The following is a 17576-nucleotide window of genomic DNA, read 5'->3' on the forward strand; positions in this document are numbered from 1 at the left end:
GCCACAGAACATAATCTCCATGAGAGCTTGTGATAAACACAAGTCAGTTTCCAGGTTAAAGAATATGGATGGAATGGTAATCCACCTACAGATTTCAGCTGTTAATAAAAGTTTCCATAAATTTAAATGAGTTGTCCTGTCTCAAATAATTAAAACCTTAAGGTGAATCTGCAGTTGGTTTGTTTGTGTACTTTAAGTATATTGTTTGCTGCTTTGAAAATATTATGATTAAAACAACTTTGAAATAAAAAACAAACAAACCAAAAAAACAACGGTTTTTGGATTAGACATCATGAATGTCATTTTCAAAACCAAACTGGCCTGATTTCCCTAACACAGAAACACACAAAAAAGGGTCCAAACATCCTGTGTAAAACAAACATAGAAGTAACCTAAAAACCTGTCAACTTGTCCTTTCTGTACCCCGAGCTTGAGAATGATGTCACTTTCTCCTCATCTTCAAAGACCACTGTTTCTTTCACTCTTAATCACAGGTAATCTCTGGTAGTGCAACTAATGGAGAAATTCTCATCATTTTTGCCCCTAAGAAAAGTGCCAAAGCAAATTTGTGAGCTGCAATAAATGAAAACTCAGCTCACACTGGGGCCAAAGAGATGCATATCCATGACCAAAGGTGTTACATAAAGTAAAACCATAATGCATGTTATACATAGTTTTGCAAGATTTTCAGGGTTTATCAGTATTTATCTTGTTATACCTGAAACATTGGAAACATTGGCAATGGTGTTTGACCTGTAGTGAACTGTTGATGCAATTAATGATACAAAAAAGGTAATGTTTCAAATCACAGTTCTTTGAAACCTGGAGTTAATTCATCTTATTTTAACTTCCTGAAAATGTTATATTCAAGATTGACATTTGTAGGAAACGTTTTTATACCTCCCTTCTATCAAATCCGTGACAAAATAAAGTTACCTTTATTGAAATGCTCTGGAGGAGCTGAATGCACAGGGTCGGAGCCAGTCGATAGATCTCTAGAGGCCGGCGCACACTCACATTGAAGGTATCCCGATTTCTCTCAGGTGAGACTGCCAATGTTGGAGGAACTGAACACACAGTGTCTGCTGGCTAGTGGATCCCCAAGAGCCATGGGCAGTGTACACGAGCAGCACCCTCTTCAACATCGATGATGGAACTATTCAGTGAATGCATTCAAACATTAAACTTGAACTAAATAAATAAACTAAACTAAATAAACTGAACTGAACTAGAGAGGCACATGGTATTCTGGTTGTATGTGTGATGCTTCTCTCAAATGTCCTCTCACTGGCCCACTCCAGTGGCAGACACAGACCCTTTCAATGGTCCCACACAGTCTATACAGTCTACGAAATGCACTGGTGCATGTGTGTCTACAGTTCCAACTTGTCCACTGTTCATCCAACCTCCTGGACACCTTCTCCAACACTGCCGGCCTCACCCAAGACAAATCAACCTCAGTGTGCCCAGCCCTCCTGAGATCTACGAACTGGGTCTGACCCTGATAATGTCCTGAGATAGTATAATTGTGATCTAGTTTAACTAGTAAATGGTCTACTCGCTTGTTGTACTACCTTACTTATTTTCCCTTATTTTACCTTACTTATTTCCCCTATATATGTATATATGTGTACACACACACACACACACATATATATGTACACATACATACATACATATGCGTGCACACACACACACTATATAAACACACACAAAAAATACACAAACTTTTCCTGTACTTGGAACCCCATGGAATGAACCCCATGTTATGATTTAAACTACTTTTTCTAATATAAACCTTTTGTACTTCACTACAATTTTGAATATATATATATATATATATATATATATATATATATATATATATATATATATATATGAATAGCTACAAGTACATAAAAGTAGCTGCTTATCGAACACGTAATTTGAACTGTGAGACCGGCTCGTCCGGAGACGAACAGTTGCTGAATTGTTAACTGAGAAACGTTTTCCTAAATATCTGTAAGTAATCTTGATGCATTCGATTTCATTAATTTCGCTGATATGTCCTAGTCAGTGCCTTGCAGGAGATTTGTGTGCGATAAAGCAATTTCTTGTTTTACTTAGGTTAACTATCTCTAGCGTTACGTTTAGCTAGCTTTAATTAACCTACGTTAGCCTTATCTGATTATCTTCACTGTGCGATGGGAGTTAATCACCTAGTTATTAAATGTTATTTTTCAGGCTTTTTCGAATGCTAAAAATGTCAACACTGAAAGTATTTGGTTACAATTAAGATATTGCACAAAAATCCTAATCTAGCTAGTCGTTATTCTTTTTATTTTATCGTATGTTAGCCAATCATAGCTTTAGCTAGCCCATCAAACTGAAGATAAACTAAGAACACTTATTTGGGTAGCTAGCTAACCCTACCTAACCCAAAAGTCATGTAGGTAACTATATTTGGGCAGGATTACTAGCTTTCGTAATTTGTTTAATTTGTCTATAGTGCTCTGCGTTATTTTGAATACTGTGTCTTTAATGTCTCCAATGCGTTCCACCGAAGAAATGCACGATAACATTAGCTAGCTGACGTTACGGGTTTTAGCAGTTGCTTAGCTTAGCTAGCTAACTATTTAGCGGTTGTTGCCTGTACGTTTTAGACAATTAGATATTTTGGTAGCTAGCTTGTTTAAAATCTTTACCAAACAACGCAGACCAGTTAACTTGCTACAGTGCTATCTGGCCGTCTGTGTATCTGTCTGCAGCGCCAAAATGATGGGACGAGAAGGGTCATACCGGTCAAGAGGGGCGAGTTTTGCTCAAATTCTCAAGAAAAACATGACCGCTTCACCCGGGTTCTCGCCGTTCCCAAAGCAGCCTATCTTTGAATACCACACTAGTAGTAACCCACTCGACCATGCCTGCAACTCCCCTCGCAATATCAGTTGAGTCATCTATTAGAGGAATAAATTTAGGTTGAATTTGTTGGTGGTGTTCTTTTTAGTCGATGTTTGCAGAGTTGAATCTTTGGGTAATATTCCATCTTTTTATCAGGTTACAAACGGAAAAACATTCCTAAGGAGTTGATAGACAGATACCAGCGAGGAGAGACCCATGCTGTATCTTTGCTGTACCAACTTTCACAGGTGCTACACTTCCAGGTGGAACTGAAGGAGACTATTACTACAGGTAATTGCCTTACGTTATTGGTATGTAGAAATATTTATATAAATAAAAAAGAAGCAAAATAACTCCAACAGAGAAAATGTATAATTGTTTTACTTTGTAGTTTCTTTTCCTAAAATAGCATGCAGTGCTGCGTATCTCTGAAAACAAGCCTAAGTAGTACTTAAAGTGTCTGTAATATGCAACTGTTTTTGCATCACCAGGAGGAATAACAGGTTTCTACTTTGCGTTCTGTGCTGTGATTAATGGAGTGGAATATAAGACTGGGATGGGCTCCAATAAGAAAGAAGCCAGGGCCAAGGCAGCTCAGTTGGCACTGGAGGAACTGCTGCCTAGTATAGAGAATGATGGTGTACTGCCTGATGCTTCTGGTAATTGTTTTCCATTGTGTGAATTGTTGTATGATTCCTTTAAAATTTGGTTTTTACGTCTGAAGAGTTTTTACAGTGCTTAAAATAATTGTCTCATCAGCAGAGATCATGTTTCGAATTATGCTTCATGTTGTACAAACTCAGCCTATCTACTCCTGAGTTTGTTTTTATATATATATATATATATATATATATATATATATATAAGTGTGTGTGTGTGTGTGTGTGTGAGAGAGAGAGCGCTTCTGGACCACAACACTGTCAGATTTTAAGAATTAAACAATAAACGCTTAGACTATTGCTACTCAAATCTTTACTTTAAATCCAAAACCTGCTCTGGATTTTATAATCCTTTGTAGTTGATTTATATTAATGTAACTGGTTGGCCACTTTTATTACACCTGGTTCCTAGATAAAGGGAGGGTGGATAATCTGTAGGACCTGGACCTTATCATTTATAGAAGTGACAGGCACCTCACGTTTCTGTATTTATTGCCTGGTAGATGCAATGATAAGTCATATATAGGGAAAGGAAACTTTGGTTTTATTTACTACGTACTTTTAGAGATGAGCCACAGCCATGATGCTTATCTTGACTAGAACTAGAAAACCAAAATAAATGCTTCATAACCTAGGTTTTACTGTTGCTGTGATCTCTATTTGGGTTCATGTCAAAGTAATTGTCAAGTTTCAGTCATCTAAAAAAAGAAAAACAAAATTAAACTTTTGGTCTAAATAAGAATTTGTCTCATTCATGCATTTTTATTTTATTTTATTTTTTTTATTTATTTTTTTTAATAGTGAAGTTAAATTTTATAATGCCTTATGCCAGACTTCCTAAGAAGGCAGACATTAAGTTAAAAGAAACCACATTTAACTTGTATTGAACCAAATATCCAACCACCTGTAAAGCGTCTTGAATCACCTTGCACACGAAATGGGCTATTTTAAATAATTTTTTCCTGACAATGTGGTTTATTGTTTTACTTCAAATGTGATTGTAAATTAACATATCTGTATGTGTGTGTGTATGTGCATATGTATGTTAGTGGGACCTCCACCTCTGCCAGTGAAAGAGACTGCCTCCCAGGTATTAGAAGCCCATGCTGGAAGGGCTTTATTTGGTAAATTTAATTTGAATATTCTGGACATGGATTAAAATTAGTCTTTGACTAAATTGTAGTGACTGTGGTAAATTAGCATTTAAAATATAAAATGTTTTTTATAGGTTTTGGGTTTATCTGGCTCTGGTCAGCAACCACAAGCTTTAAAAAAAAAAAAAAGGGTGAAGGCCAGGAAGACTCGTTTTCAGTGTTTTGGTCAAAAGCTTCAGTGTAAATGTTTGTTTATTTATATATATATATATATATATATATACACACACACACACACTGATTTCGTCTTTGTGTGTCGTTTGACTCAGAGAGGAAGAATCCTATTAAAGACCAGGTTTCCAGTGCCATTAAGGAGATGTTCTCCAAGCTGACGGACAGTTACCCAGCGTTTTCCGGCTGTGGTGGAACATTGGCTGCATTCGTTACCCAGTCTCGTAAGTTTTCATGCCCACATAGGAACTGGGTTTATTTAATGGCATTGCTGCATGCATTGTTGTTCTTGTTTTTTGTGTCACTGATTTTGTTCACAAGAACAAAAACAAATGTACAGGCTCACAATTTCTGAGCGTCTTCATCTATGTGTGATGTTTGCAGTCTCCAAAGGTGGCTTCTACTAGTCTAATACCAATATGCACAGTTGATGGCAAATGCTAATTTTGAGTAACCAAATATGAAGCTCGGAGGATATTGTTGTAATCATCATGTTTAGAAAAATCATTTTCTGAGGAAAACAGTTTAATCTCATAAATGTCATTGGGTTTTGATGAATAGTGTCACAAAGCAGATTCGGTTTTAGCAGGCTATGTAGTGATTTATGGTTTAAACCAGTGACAAAACGGGTAAGTCTAAGAATATGCAGGAAATCTTTCAATCACTTTACCAATTGGCACTGTATATTCTTGCATTACTTTCTAAATGTAAGAATTTGGACCTTCAACACACAAGCCTAATCAGATGATAATCAGTGAATCTAACCTAACATTTACACGTAGCTGCAGCATTATGGCATATACTGTTATTCAGAGTAACTTTTTGTATGTTTATCATTTTATCATAATATTGGCAAGTGCTATGTTCCAACTCATGATGTGTACTATAGACAAAATAATCACAAATAAGCCACAGCTGATCGAAACCTGGAAAATTTTGCCAGGTCATTTTGACTTGAGAAGAGTTACACTGAGACAAATATCAACAGCCAACATTTAAAAAGTCTAGTTACTGAAATTGTGGAATAAATGCACTTTATGCTGTTCTGTATTGCGGTTTAGATTTGCTAAAATGTTCTGTAATAAAGTTCTTTATAAGATAAAGATTAATGGCTACTTTAGACCATTAATCCAAAATTATCCAAAATCCAAAAATAGACTAAGGCTGCTATTTAGTTTAGTTGACTTATTGATATAAATAAAAACAATGTACCTGTCGTGTTTTCTCATGTACTTCTAGTAAGACTATGGAGCGTATAACTCAAACTATTAACTGGAAGCTTGTTTTGTACAAATTAATTTTTGATCATAAATCAGAAAGTAAAAAAAAAATATATTTTAGCTTTACTAAATTTTCATTGGTAAAGCACCATATCCGGCAAGGTAAATATGACCCCATGGCAATTTTAGGAGGCATTTCATAGTGGCATTAAACAAATATTTGGAACATTTAGTATAAGACATCAAATCACCCTGATCACTTTCTGTTTGTATGCACCTTCCCTGAAATAGTAATCAGTTTGTTGTGACGTCTGAGTCTTAAGAACCTCCGCTGAGGGGAAGGAAATTGGATGATGAATGTTTACAATAAGATTTCCAACACTGTAATGAACTTATTTATGCAGCTGTACAGTAATTTGGTGGAAGAGGAAGCTTTTGGCTTGTCCTGTAGGAACTTCAGGACATAAGTACGTACCTGTTGCATGCCACAGAGATGAGTATATGCAAAATCAAGCGAGCTTCTTGGCAATTGTCTGTGGAGAATATTTTTGGTGCTGTTTTCGAGAAATGTATATTTAGTCCAAGATGTGCGTACATGGATTCCTTGGCACTAACATGAGAAGAGTTCAATGGCATAGAGACCAAAATCTGATTGCCTATGTCACACACTGATCTCTACGCCAATGTCACTCTCTCAGTATAGATCACATTAGCATCTATCAGCAGTGACTCAGTGGACTAGTGGTGGGAAAACTAGTGGTTTTCCTTCCTGTCATTATTTAAGTCTGTCTGCTTGTTTTTAGAGCATCCTTTTTGATCATTTTGTTTGAAAATTATTGGTCAGGCCTTTGCAAGGATTTCACGCACATGTTTCTCTCATGAATACTCATGATGAATTTCAGTTTGGTGTGACACTCTGGACAAGTGTGTCTGCTAAATGCTGTAAATTTGGGTGACGTTCAGTACAGCCTGCAGGAGCCCAGATGTCTGAACACTGGAACATGGAAAGTGCCATTAGGTCACAGACTTTCAGAAGACGATTGTGGTTTGCAACTTAGGATAAGTAAAAGTACATGTCATTGCAATGCCACTGAAAATGAATAATGCCATAAGATAAATGGAAGACCGCTAATTATTCATTTTTGCAGTGAAAACATGTCTGTGTGGAATCACACATGCATTCTCTTGGCAGTGTGTAAAAAGGCAGGATTAACGAGTTTAACAGTGTCATTTGTAACAATGACACATCTGTATTGGGCGATAGATCTTGGCCATCTTAAAATCTACTTTGCACTAACAGTGGACTGTAGCGCAATGTATTATTTGACTAAGATTCACACAGTAGGTATGTATTACAACTGCATCAAACAGAATATTAACAAACAGGAAGTAATATTTCTAATTGGCACAATTGCTTCTCTCTGTTCTGTAGTATGGATTGTTCAAAGGCTTTAATATTTTCTTCCAGCTTTAGAGAGCTTTTGAATAAATAAGGACTCATATTTGAGCCCCAGCAGGGTAACAGATAAGTAAAATATACGATTCCAAACAGGATACAAAAATAATAAAAATAAAAAAGTGACCAAGTTGTCTCCAATATTTTATTCACAGCCCTTTGATGTTTTTTTAATGATTTTTATGAAGATTAAATCCAGACAAATACACATACTACTCTGCAGTATGTTTTGTGACAAGTTCTTGATTGCAAGATGTCATGTATTTTTGTTCGCTTCAGCTCATGGTTTCATGTTAATTAACCCTATGCTCTCTTTCTCCACAGCATTAGGATGTGAGGTAGTGGCTCTTGGTACAGGCAATTTGAACTCTAAGGAGCGCTTGACACCTAATGGACGTGTCCTTCATGACTCTCATGCAGTTGTGACTGCACGTAGATCACTAATGAGGTCTATACATTTTTGTCTTTTTTTTCTTTTTGAGTGGTTTACTAGTCTCTTAATTTCTAAAATCTGATAGTTGGTCTTTCCATTGCAGTCTGGAAACAGTATGTGTGCTAAGATAGGGCAAGTTTGTTTCTAATGTCTGTAGCAAACTTTTCATTTTATTGTCTTCTGCCCCTAAAGTAAATATTTTATTTATTAAATATTTTATTACTCTTCTAGATAATGCTGTCAGATACAAAAGGCTGGACCTTTTTTGAATTTGTGATGTCTGTTTTAGGTATCTATACAGACATCTGTTGTTGTTCTACAGTAAGAATCATTCTCTGGAAGAGAAATCGATCTTTCAGCAGGATGAGAGTACCAAACTACTGAGTCTGAAGTCTCGCATTACTCTGCACCTTTACCTCAATCAGTTGCCCAAAGGAGCTGCTCAAATACCTTCTCACCTGTAGGGATACACACACACACACACACACACACACACACACACACACACACACACACACACACACACACACACACACACACAATATACAGATTTATAGATAATAGCTTGCTTTATTTTACATTCAGTATGAAAAGCATCAGAAAATGAAGCTCACATTGGTAATGCCTTTGACAGGTTAAGAAATGCATGTGCTCCTGTAGCTCACATGGCAGAGAAGGTGCTGAGTTCATGGGTGTGAATCACACTAATAAATATGGATTACCTTGGATAGGAAAACTGAACCATGAAAATGTAAAATGTGTATTACATTATCTCAGATTAGGACCACACATTTTACTACTGTTGACTTGCCACTGTTGTAAATATAGGTACATTGGCATTTTGTGAGTAACTTGTATATACATTTTTATTACCCATTAGATATTTTAACAGCAAATAGTTTCTATCCCTCCCTCCCCATAGTCATCTGAACCCCCTGTCCATCGCAGCTTGGGAAGTAAATAATCAGATGGGTCTGCATGTGACGATCGATGGGAAGGTCTTTTCCGTGTTCTCTACATTTGAGCCAAGTGGTTCTTGTGTGGTCAGTATGTCAGCTACTGACAAGATCACACGATGGCAGGTTTTGGGTTTCCAAGGGGCACTACTGAGTCACTTCATTGAGCCCATCTATGTCAGCACTATTCTCATCGGTAAGTTTTGCAAATAAAATGAGTTTTTTATTAAAATTTTATTATTTAATATTTATTACTCTGTAACTGTGTCTATTTGACTGCAAAATGTATAGCATTCTGTTCTGTTTTATTCTGTAACATCTGGCACCATGTTGGTATTTTGAAGTTAGCTGACTGAAGGTAGCAGAGTCCTATGTGCTGTGTACCTTGTCTTAATGTTTATTGACATCTTTCATAATCTTATTTTGATCAAAGTGTAGATGTTAGCTGGAGGCTTTTATAATGCCTTTATACTGTTAGTTCACTTTTAAAAATTTGAATGTTAATTCACAAATATATTTTTTCTGCAAATGCTTAAGTTAATGCGTATGCATTTTTAGTTAGCTACACTAAATATCCAGACTTTTTTTTTTATTTTTTTTTTTATAGTAGGTCATTTAGGAAAAAGGCCACTTGGTAAATGGAACAATTCTGTACAGAACAAAGAGAAGTTACAATTAGTCATTTAATCTCTGATTACTTAAAGCAGAGTGAAATCGATTGGTAATGCATAGTAATTGGTAATGGTAAGCTTTTGATAAAAAAAACAAAACAAAAACCTAGCCACTCATTGTATGTACACTGTGTGCACAATTATTAGGCAATTTTTGAGGATTCATTTTATTAATGAACAACTACAGAGCTCTGTCAATCCAAAATCTTAAATCTCAAATCTGAATAAGACATTAAAAGTGATTGAGTGGTTAAGCTCATAATTGTAAATCGCTTTGGATAAAAGCGTCAGCTAAATGCTGTAAATGTTATAAATAAATAAATAAATAAACATTTCTGACATTTAAAACAATTAAAAAAAATCAATGACCTATGTAGCCACCCTTCTCTTCAATAACGGTCATAAACCTTCCATTCATGGATTATCAGTTTTTTAATCCGTTGACTATCAGGTTTTTGTGTAGCAGTAACCACAGCTTCCCACACACTGTTCAGAGAGCTGTACTGTTTTCCTTCACCATAAATCTCCTGTTTAAGAAAGGCCCACAAGTTATCAATGGGGTTTATTTCAGCTGAGGAAGGGGGCCATGTAATTTATTCTTTCATCTTTAAGGTTTTTACTGGCTAGCCACACACTGGAGTGCTTCGATTGATGCCATGGAGCATTGTCCTGCATAAAAATCATGGTCGTCTTGAAAGATGCAGGCTTTTTCCTGTACCACTGCTTGAAGAAAGTGTCTTCTAAAAACTGGCAGTAGGTTTGGGAGTTGATTTTGAGTCCATCTTCAACCCGAAAAGGTCCAGCTAGCTCATCTTTAATGATACCAGCCCACAGCAGTACCCCACCTCCATCTTGCTGGCGCCTGAGTCGAAGTGGAGCTGTGTGCGCACTACTGATCCAGCCATGGGCCCATCCATCTGGTTCATCATGAGTCACTCTCATCAGTCCATTAAACCTTTGAAACATCCATCTTCAGATATTTCTTGGCCCAGTCTTGATGTTTCATTTTGTGTCTTATTCAGTGGTGGTCAGGTTTCAGCCTTCCTTACCTTGGTCATGTCTCTGAGTACTGAACACTGTTTTTTTTTGTATTACTGGGCACTTCAGGTAGGTTGCAGTTTTGAAGTATGACAGCACTGAAGGATAATGGGTTCCTGGTTGCTTCACCTTTGATTATTCTCAAATCTTTGGCAGTTAATTTGCCTCTTTTTTTCCTCAACACATTTCTTGCGACCCTGTTGACTATTTACAACAAAACGTTTGATGGTTCTGTGATCACGCCCTAATAGCTTAGCAATTTTAAGATTGCTGCAGCCCTCTGAAAGACTTTGCAATTTTTGACATTTCAGAGTCAGTTACATCTCTTTTTGGCCCATTTTGCCTGAGGAAAAGGGTCTGCATAATAATTATGCACACCTCAATATAGGGTGTTGATCTTCTTAGGCCACACCCTCCCTCATTACACAAATACACCACCTGATATGCTTAAATTCAATAAGCATTCAAGTTTCTACAGCTTGGTGTTGGAAAACATGCATAAAAATATGGTCAAAATACTATCTTGCCTAATAATTGTGAACGCAGTGTACACGTAGTTTCCTACTGTTTCACCTGTGACTAGGTTCAGTGGGCTGCATGCCTTATGCCTTGTGTTTGAATTGTTGGGCTGTTTCTCTTTGTGTGCTGTGTGTTACTTTAGGTGATGAGAGCTGCAGTGATACACGTGGTATGGAGGTTGCAGTAAATCAGAGAGTGGATGGCATCACATCTAAGCTGCCCATGTATTACTGTGTGTACCGGCCACATATCAGCCTGGTGCCGTCAGTGATGCCCACGGATATCCACAGCACTCAAAGGACTCTGAGCCTCAACTGGACCCAGGGTGACGTCTCACTCGAGGTTGTTGACAGCCTGGAGGGCAAGTCTGTGGAGCAGTGAGTTTGTCCAGTTGGGAAATTTATATTTTGGACTACCAGATTTGAAAACTCACATCCCACCCTCACTTTCAGTTCTGACCGGCAACATTTGTAGTGATCCGTAGCTAGGTAATCTGTCCCATTTGTTTCCCCCTCAAAATTAGCAAAGCCATAATCAAAGCAGACAGGGTCTTTATGGAAAGGTGAGTGTGTGTTTAAGTGTGAAAACAGGTATGTGTCACTGTCATACATTCTTTGAATACAGGTTACGCTGTATCCACAAATGCTCTCTGTTTCAGAGTCTCACCAAATATAATTTTGCATTAATGGAAATTACTATCGCTCAAAACCACTGCAGCAGTTGGAAGATACACAACAGTACAGAATTGTTTGTCTTGTTCCTCTGCTGGTTTATAACTAATTGAAGTGGATAGCATAGTATTCAGTGCTTTTGAAGCACTTTTCTTGAGCATATACTGCTATTAAACAGATTTGCTGCTGTTTGTCAACCTGCATTGATAGCTGCAGCACATCATCCTCTCATTCTTACATTTTGCAGGTGGTGTGGGTTCAGGTGCCACCATATTTCCTCTCATTTCTTCTTTTTTTTTTTTTTTTTTTTTTTTGCTGTCATTTAGGGAAATGTTTACAAACAAACATGTTTATAAACAAAGATGTTTTGTTTTCCTCATTGTTGAATGAGTAACTTGAATCTAATTGACTGTGCTTTTATTTCCATGTGCTTTCTCTGTCCTATAGTTTAGACTCATTTCAAAGAATGACACTTTGCAAACTGCTAACTAAACTTGAGTAACATATATATATAGTGGTTTCATTTTTGTGATGTACATCTGCTCTTTTTTTGCCTTCAGTATTTTTTATTTTTTTTTGTGTGTGTGTGTGTACATGCAACAGGTCTCCCTTTAAGAGTGGACCTGCACTTGCCAGTCGCCTGTGCAAAGCTGCCATGTTGAGTCGCTTCAACTTGGTAGCTAAAGAGGCACAGAGAGAAGAGCTGCTCGCTGCTGGATCGTACAGGGAAGCCAAGGTACTTCATGTTGGATCATAGTTTGTTGGTATTGTTTGTTTTCATTTGTTTTGTTTCCTTTTCCCACATTTTCCCTGAATATGTTTTGAGGTTTACACATAATAGCATGACAATAGCTTATTTATATAGCACTTATTTTAGTTTTAAAATCTTGAAGAGCTGAAAAATAAATTATTAAATATCAGAATACTAAAAAGTAAAAATGTAAAATACAAAAAAAAATATTGAATATATTAATGTAGGGCCTAAAGAAGAATTTTTTTGTGGGTTTTGAAACATGTAGAAACTACCTTATCTTAAGCGCCTTCTATTACATTTACATTTATTTATATTTGTGGTGCACTATTGCTGATTCAGGAGCTATGCAACAGAAAATATCTTTCACCAACTTGGTTGTAAATGATTCTAGAAATTGTAACTGTAGCATTGCCTCATTTGAGCGATGTGGTAAGAATTCATATTAATTCTTTGATATTGGCATGATGGACCTTTGAAGGCTTTAAACATATATAGATGTTAATAGGAAAAAGACTGGAATAATGTGTGTGGTGTGTGTGGTTTTTTTGTTTGTTTGTTTGTTTTTTGTTTTTTTTGCATTTGTGCTGGTGAGGACCGTGATTCCTATATTCCTAATTACCTGAAGATTAGTTAAAGATTCTACAGGGCAGCACATAACATATTACTGTAGTGTATGAAAGATTGCGCTTGTGATGACTGTCACTTAGAAAGGTTAAATGACCTCTCTGGCTGCTGTGCCATGGAGCTTGCTGTTTGGACCAGTGGTCAGAGCTCACATTTACCTCCAGTCAGCCCTGGGTTAGAGTCCTGGGTAGGGCGGCTGCCTTCAGCCTTTGTTACACATGGCGTCAGAAGTGGGATCATGGGGAGGCCGTTAAGAGTGTTCCCCAGGTTGAGGAACCCACCCCTGCTGTGAGGGGATGGTGTAGCCCAGTGTGAAGACCCCTCATGTGGGGCATGGGTGTGGCCCTGATGGAAAGGGCAGTTGTATGCAAAGGCACACGTGGACAGTGTCACGCGCAGAGGCACTCCCCAGAGGTGAAGATATTGTGATGGAGACCGTCACTCTCCGAAGGGGAGGATGGTGTGACGGAAACTTTCACTTAGGAAGGCTAATTGGGTGCTTTGGCTGCTATGGCAGGGAGCTGGTGCTCTGGGCTGGTTGTCAGAGCTCACGTTTATCTCCTGTCAGACCTGGGTTCATGTCCCTCAGCCTTTGTTACAGTGTTCTTTTTCAAGTAATTCAGTTTAGTATGTAGAAAGGATAGTTAATTTTTTCTTCCTTCAGTGGGGTGGAGCATATAGATAAATATTCATTCCTTTACACTGATTTGCAGTCAGAACAGCACATACATATCCTTTTTACATGGTTTCTTTCATTTTGATAATTTAATAATAAATAATAAACTTGGAAATGTTTTACGTTTGAAGAAGTTGTTTGCAGAAAAGCTTTGGTACAATGGACAATTGTCTTACATTTTCAGTGAATGACTAAGTTTAAGTATTGACCAGGTACTGATCATCTATTGAGAATTTCCTCTGTCTCAGCTGTTTGCATTTGTTTTGGAAATCCAGATGATGGCAAAGCCATACCAGGAGGCCAAAAGTGTTTTGAAATCTTACTTGGCCATAAGGGGCTTCGGACAGTGGGTGGAGAAACCCACAGTCAGTGACCACTTCACAACGTGAGATCGTGGATTCCACAAAGGACAGTCCTTCTTCTGAACCACCTTTGCAGGACATGTTTGAATCCTGAGGAAACATTTTTAGGAAAACCAAAGAGGAAATGCCTTAGACCCTAACTCCTCACACATATTATGTTTACATGTGATGTAATCCACATTTGCTAATGGATCATAAATAAAGGATTTATTCCTTTACAGTACACATCTTTTAGTGTTTTATTTCCTCACAATTTTGAATGGAAACTTTAAAGAATGTTAAGTTAAATTGTTTTGCAGAAACGAGCTTTTAGCATGGACAGTTATTTACTATGGCTTTTCTTGACTTTTTCTTAGTGTTGTAAAATATTTTACTTCTGATGTTTATTATGTATCCTGGAAGAGTAAATCCACATTTCCAAAATTATTTCCTAATGATGAAAAAAAACTACTGATAAATAAAATTGGGTTAAAGCAATCTTGGAAATAGTTTTAGCATTTTATGTTCATCTTCCAATATCCAGAAGGGAAATCCCAATTTAATTAACTATTTAGTTTCACTATTTTATGGGAAAGAAAACACCAGAAGTCACAATTTGTTTATTGTTTTGTTTTGTTTTTTTTTTGCTCCAGTATGGAAACTGAGATAGGTGTTGCTTTATGAAGTGCTGGTGTTACTTTCAGAAGGTAAGGGTCTGAGGCGAGTTTGTCCTCATGTTACTAGTAGTACACAGGAAACCTCAGGGCTTCCTGTCAAAATGAGGTTGCAACTAGATGCTTTCAATCTTTGTGTGAATGTAAGACGGGGAGTATAGAAACTATCATAATCTTGCTCTTGATGCTACTTGATACTTGCAAGAGAAGGAGAATTGGGCATACACAGGTATCTCTGAAGATTATGGATCATATATTACTACTGTTTCTTTAAAAAAAAAAAAAAAAAAAACTTTCCTGAGGCCCATGTTTCTCTACTTTTGGCATGTAGTTTCTTTCAGCTTAGTTACTGCTGTTTGTGCAGGTTGCTGAAGAGATGTAGGAAACCGCTGTTATGATAGCTGTTGGGGAAGTAATTTGGTGTAAAATTGCTATACAGCCTAAAGATGACTTAAATGTGTGGAATTCAGGAAACTGGGCTTATCCATTTCAATTATGAAGTCTAGTCAGCATTATGGGCTCCAAATGCCAAGTATTTAAATGAAAGTAAAGGTTTTATATTAATGTTATTGTCACTGATGTCAGATTGCAAGCCAGAAACCATGTAATGTGCTACTTTGTGTTTGAAACATGCATGTTGTGTTTGATTGTCTACTATATGTGCTGAATAATGAAAGGTATATAAAAAGCTTTGAAGTATTGTTAAAGGCAACCTGTAAAAGGAAGCCATCACAAAGCTTATAAGAAGCAGAACCCTGGGATATTACGATTCATAATGATGATGCAGGTAGCAAAAGCTAGCTGTCTACTAAAATGCTGCTTACTGTCAATGGGTATTAGTTGGGAGATGTGCCTGAATAAATTTTACAAGCATGTCAATTATCTCTGTTTTCTTTGTCTTGTGTTAGTTTCAGGAGATAGCGTTTCAGTAGTATTTGTAAGATTATCTAACTTTATTAGTCTAAGCTTTGTTTGCTCTGGGTCTGGAAACTTGCTTAACTCTTTAAATCTTAAAAGTGGGTCATTAGCTGTGGCGTAGCCATTAGAGTTGCATCTGTCTGCCTCTTTTGACCCATGGCATCTGCCTACAGGTATGACCCAGCAGGCATCTCATTTCCATTGGAAATGTGGGACTCAGTTTGCATTGATAGACAACTAGAATGCAAATTAAGTGATCATTTTGTGCTACTGTGTTCAGAACTTTGACATCATTTCTGATGTATCTATATTCCTGTACTGTTATGTGCACAGGCTTAAACATAGCTAAGTCACGCTCAACCAATTGTCCCTTACATGAGCCTTTGAACAGCCAGAATCATGCTGCCAAAACATAGTTTATACTCACCTGAATTGTGTAACTTTCACCCACACAATGTGGCAAATTCATTTTTTATTTTGTCACATTAACTAACTTGATGTTATCTTGGTAAATCATTTAATCAAGCAGTGATAAATTTTAGCATTGAGCTCAGTAGAATTATTTTCAGTAAAATTGTTTGTGCCAACAGAGTTGTACTTTTTCGTCACTTTTAGTTTTTCCAAATAGTGTAACTAGTAGTATTAGGAAAATCTCCATATGAAGGGGAGAACTATAACACACCCTTCACCCCCACACCAATTGTTTTTTTTTTTAATTGGATTTTTTAAAATCCTTAACCTACCATCCTAGTGGCTCTGATATTTCTGTCTTATAAATGACTGTACTGTCATCAGATATTTCTATCTCATAAATGACTACTGGCATCAGATTGGTCATGTACATTAAGAACATTTTGTTGAAGGTTGCATTAAAGAATAAAAAAAAAAAAAACAATCTGACCCAGTTTTGAATTGAAGGCAATAGCCAAATGTCAGTCATCTTAACTGCCACATGGTATAAGTAGCCTCAAAATGAAACTGTGGGACAAATATTTTGCTCTCGAGTGTGAGAATCTGTCGTATGCCACTTACTATACATGCTAAATCTTTTCCTTGAAAACATTTCCTGTTCAACACAAGTGGGTGTCAGCTTTGAGAAATCAAGCTCAAAATCTGTAGAACTGAGGTTAACTACAACAAATACTCACCAGTTGATGATTGTTTTTATTATTCAGTGCTGTTTAACTGATAGCTACAGATGTGCATTGAGCCTTTATGGCAGTCTGTGAGCTTTATACGTTTCCAGAAAAAGAACAAAAATAAAAAATAAAAGCAACTTGCAATCAGTGGACTTGTTTGCCAGCTGTTTTATAGTAAAAAAAAAAAAGGTTTGATTTGCTTCACATAGGCTCGATGGAAAAGAGTTTCCTTGGAACATGATTGCCTTTACTCATTCAGAATGACTGTGTGTCTTTCTGAAACTAGGACTGAGAGGAGTGAAGACGAAAAAAAAAAAATGTTGCCCGGTAGCTGCAAAGCATTGTAGGATAAAACATTCTACTATAATTAGTTAGAGCTAGAGTGGACGTTTAGTTGTGAACGTATGCTGGAGCTCGGTGTTTAATTAGTGTGACTAAAGCAGGCATCCAAGCATGGAAAGGTAGGAAACAAGTGTTCAGCGTGGACATACTGGTAAAAGTGGTATTAGTAAGAAGGTAATGTCACTTTCCATGCCTGAGAGTCATAGCCTTTTATAACCACACGCTGTCATCATGTGAACTAGGGACTTCCCTTATGAGGTCACTCTGATGTCCAGCTAGC

General features: G+C 37.0%; 1 protein-coding gene across 1 annotated transcript; it reads left to right on the forward strand.

Moving 5' to 3' along the window:
- The first annotated feature begins 2754 nt into the window (after positions 1–2754).
- On the forward strand, positions 2755–14271 carry adad1 (adenosine deaminase domain containing 1 (testis-specific)). Its single transcript, XM_027009613.2, has 11 exons — positions 2755–2926; positions 3037–3171; positions 3372–3539; positions 4589–4663; positions 4963–5088; positions 7865–7988; positions 8263–8433; positions 8896–9125; positions 11300–11534; positions 12432–12564; positions 14158–14271. Exons 1-11 carry the CDS (start codon positions 2755–2757, stop codon positions 14269–14271), a joined length of 1683 nt encoding a protein of 560 aa, XP_026865414.2.
- Positions 14272–17576: the final 3305 nt, after the last annotated feature.

Source organism: Electrophorus electricus, chromosome 2 (genome assembly GCF_013358815.1).
Source record: "Electrophorus electricus isolate fEleEle1 chromosome 2, fEleEle1.pri, whole genome shotgun sequence".
Lineage (NCBI taxonomy): Eukaryota > Metazoa > Chordata > Actinopteri > Gymnotiformes > Gymnotidae > Electrophorus > Electrophorus electricus.

Coding starts and splice junctions, on each gene's coding strand:
- adad1 (XM_027009613.2), top strand. CDS start 2,755: ATGATGGGACGAGAAGGGTCATACCGGTCAAGAGGGGCGAGTTTTGCT. Junction 3,172..3,371: donor GAAGGAGACTATTACTACAG/GTAATTGCCTTA, acceptor TTGCATCACCAG/GAGGAATAACAGGTTTCTAC. Junction 8,434..8,895: donor GCTCAAATACCTTCTCACCT/GTAGGGATACAC, acceptor CCCTCCCCATAG/TCATCTGAACCCCCTGTCCA.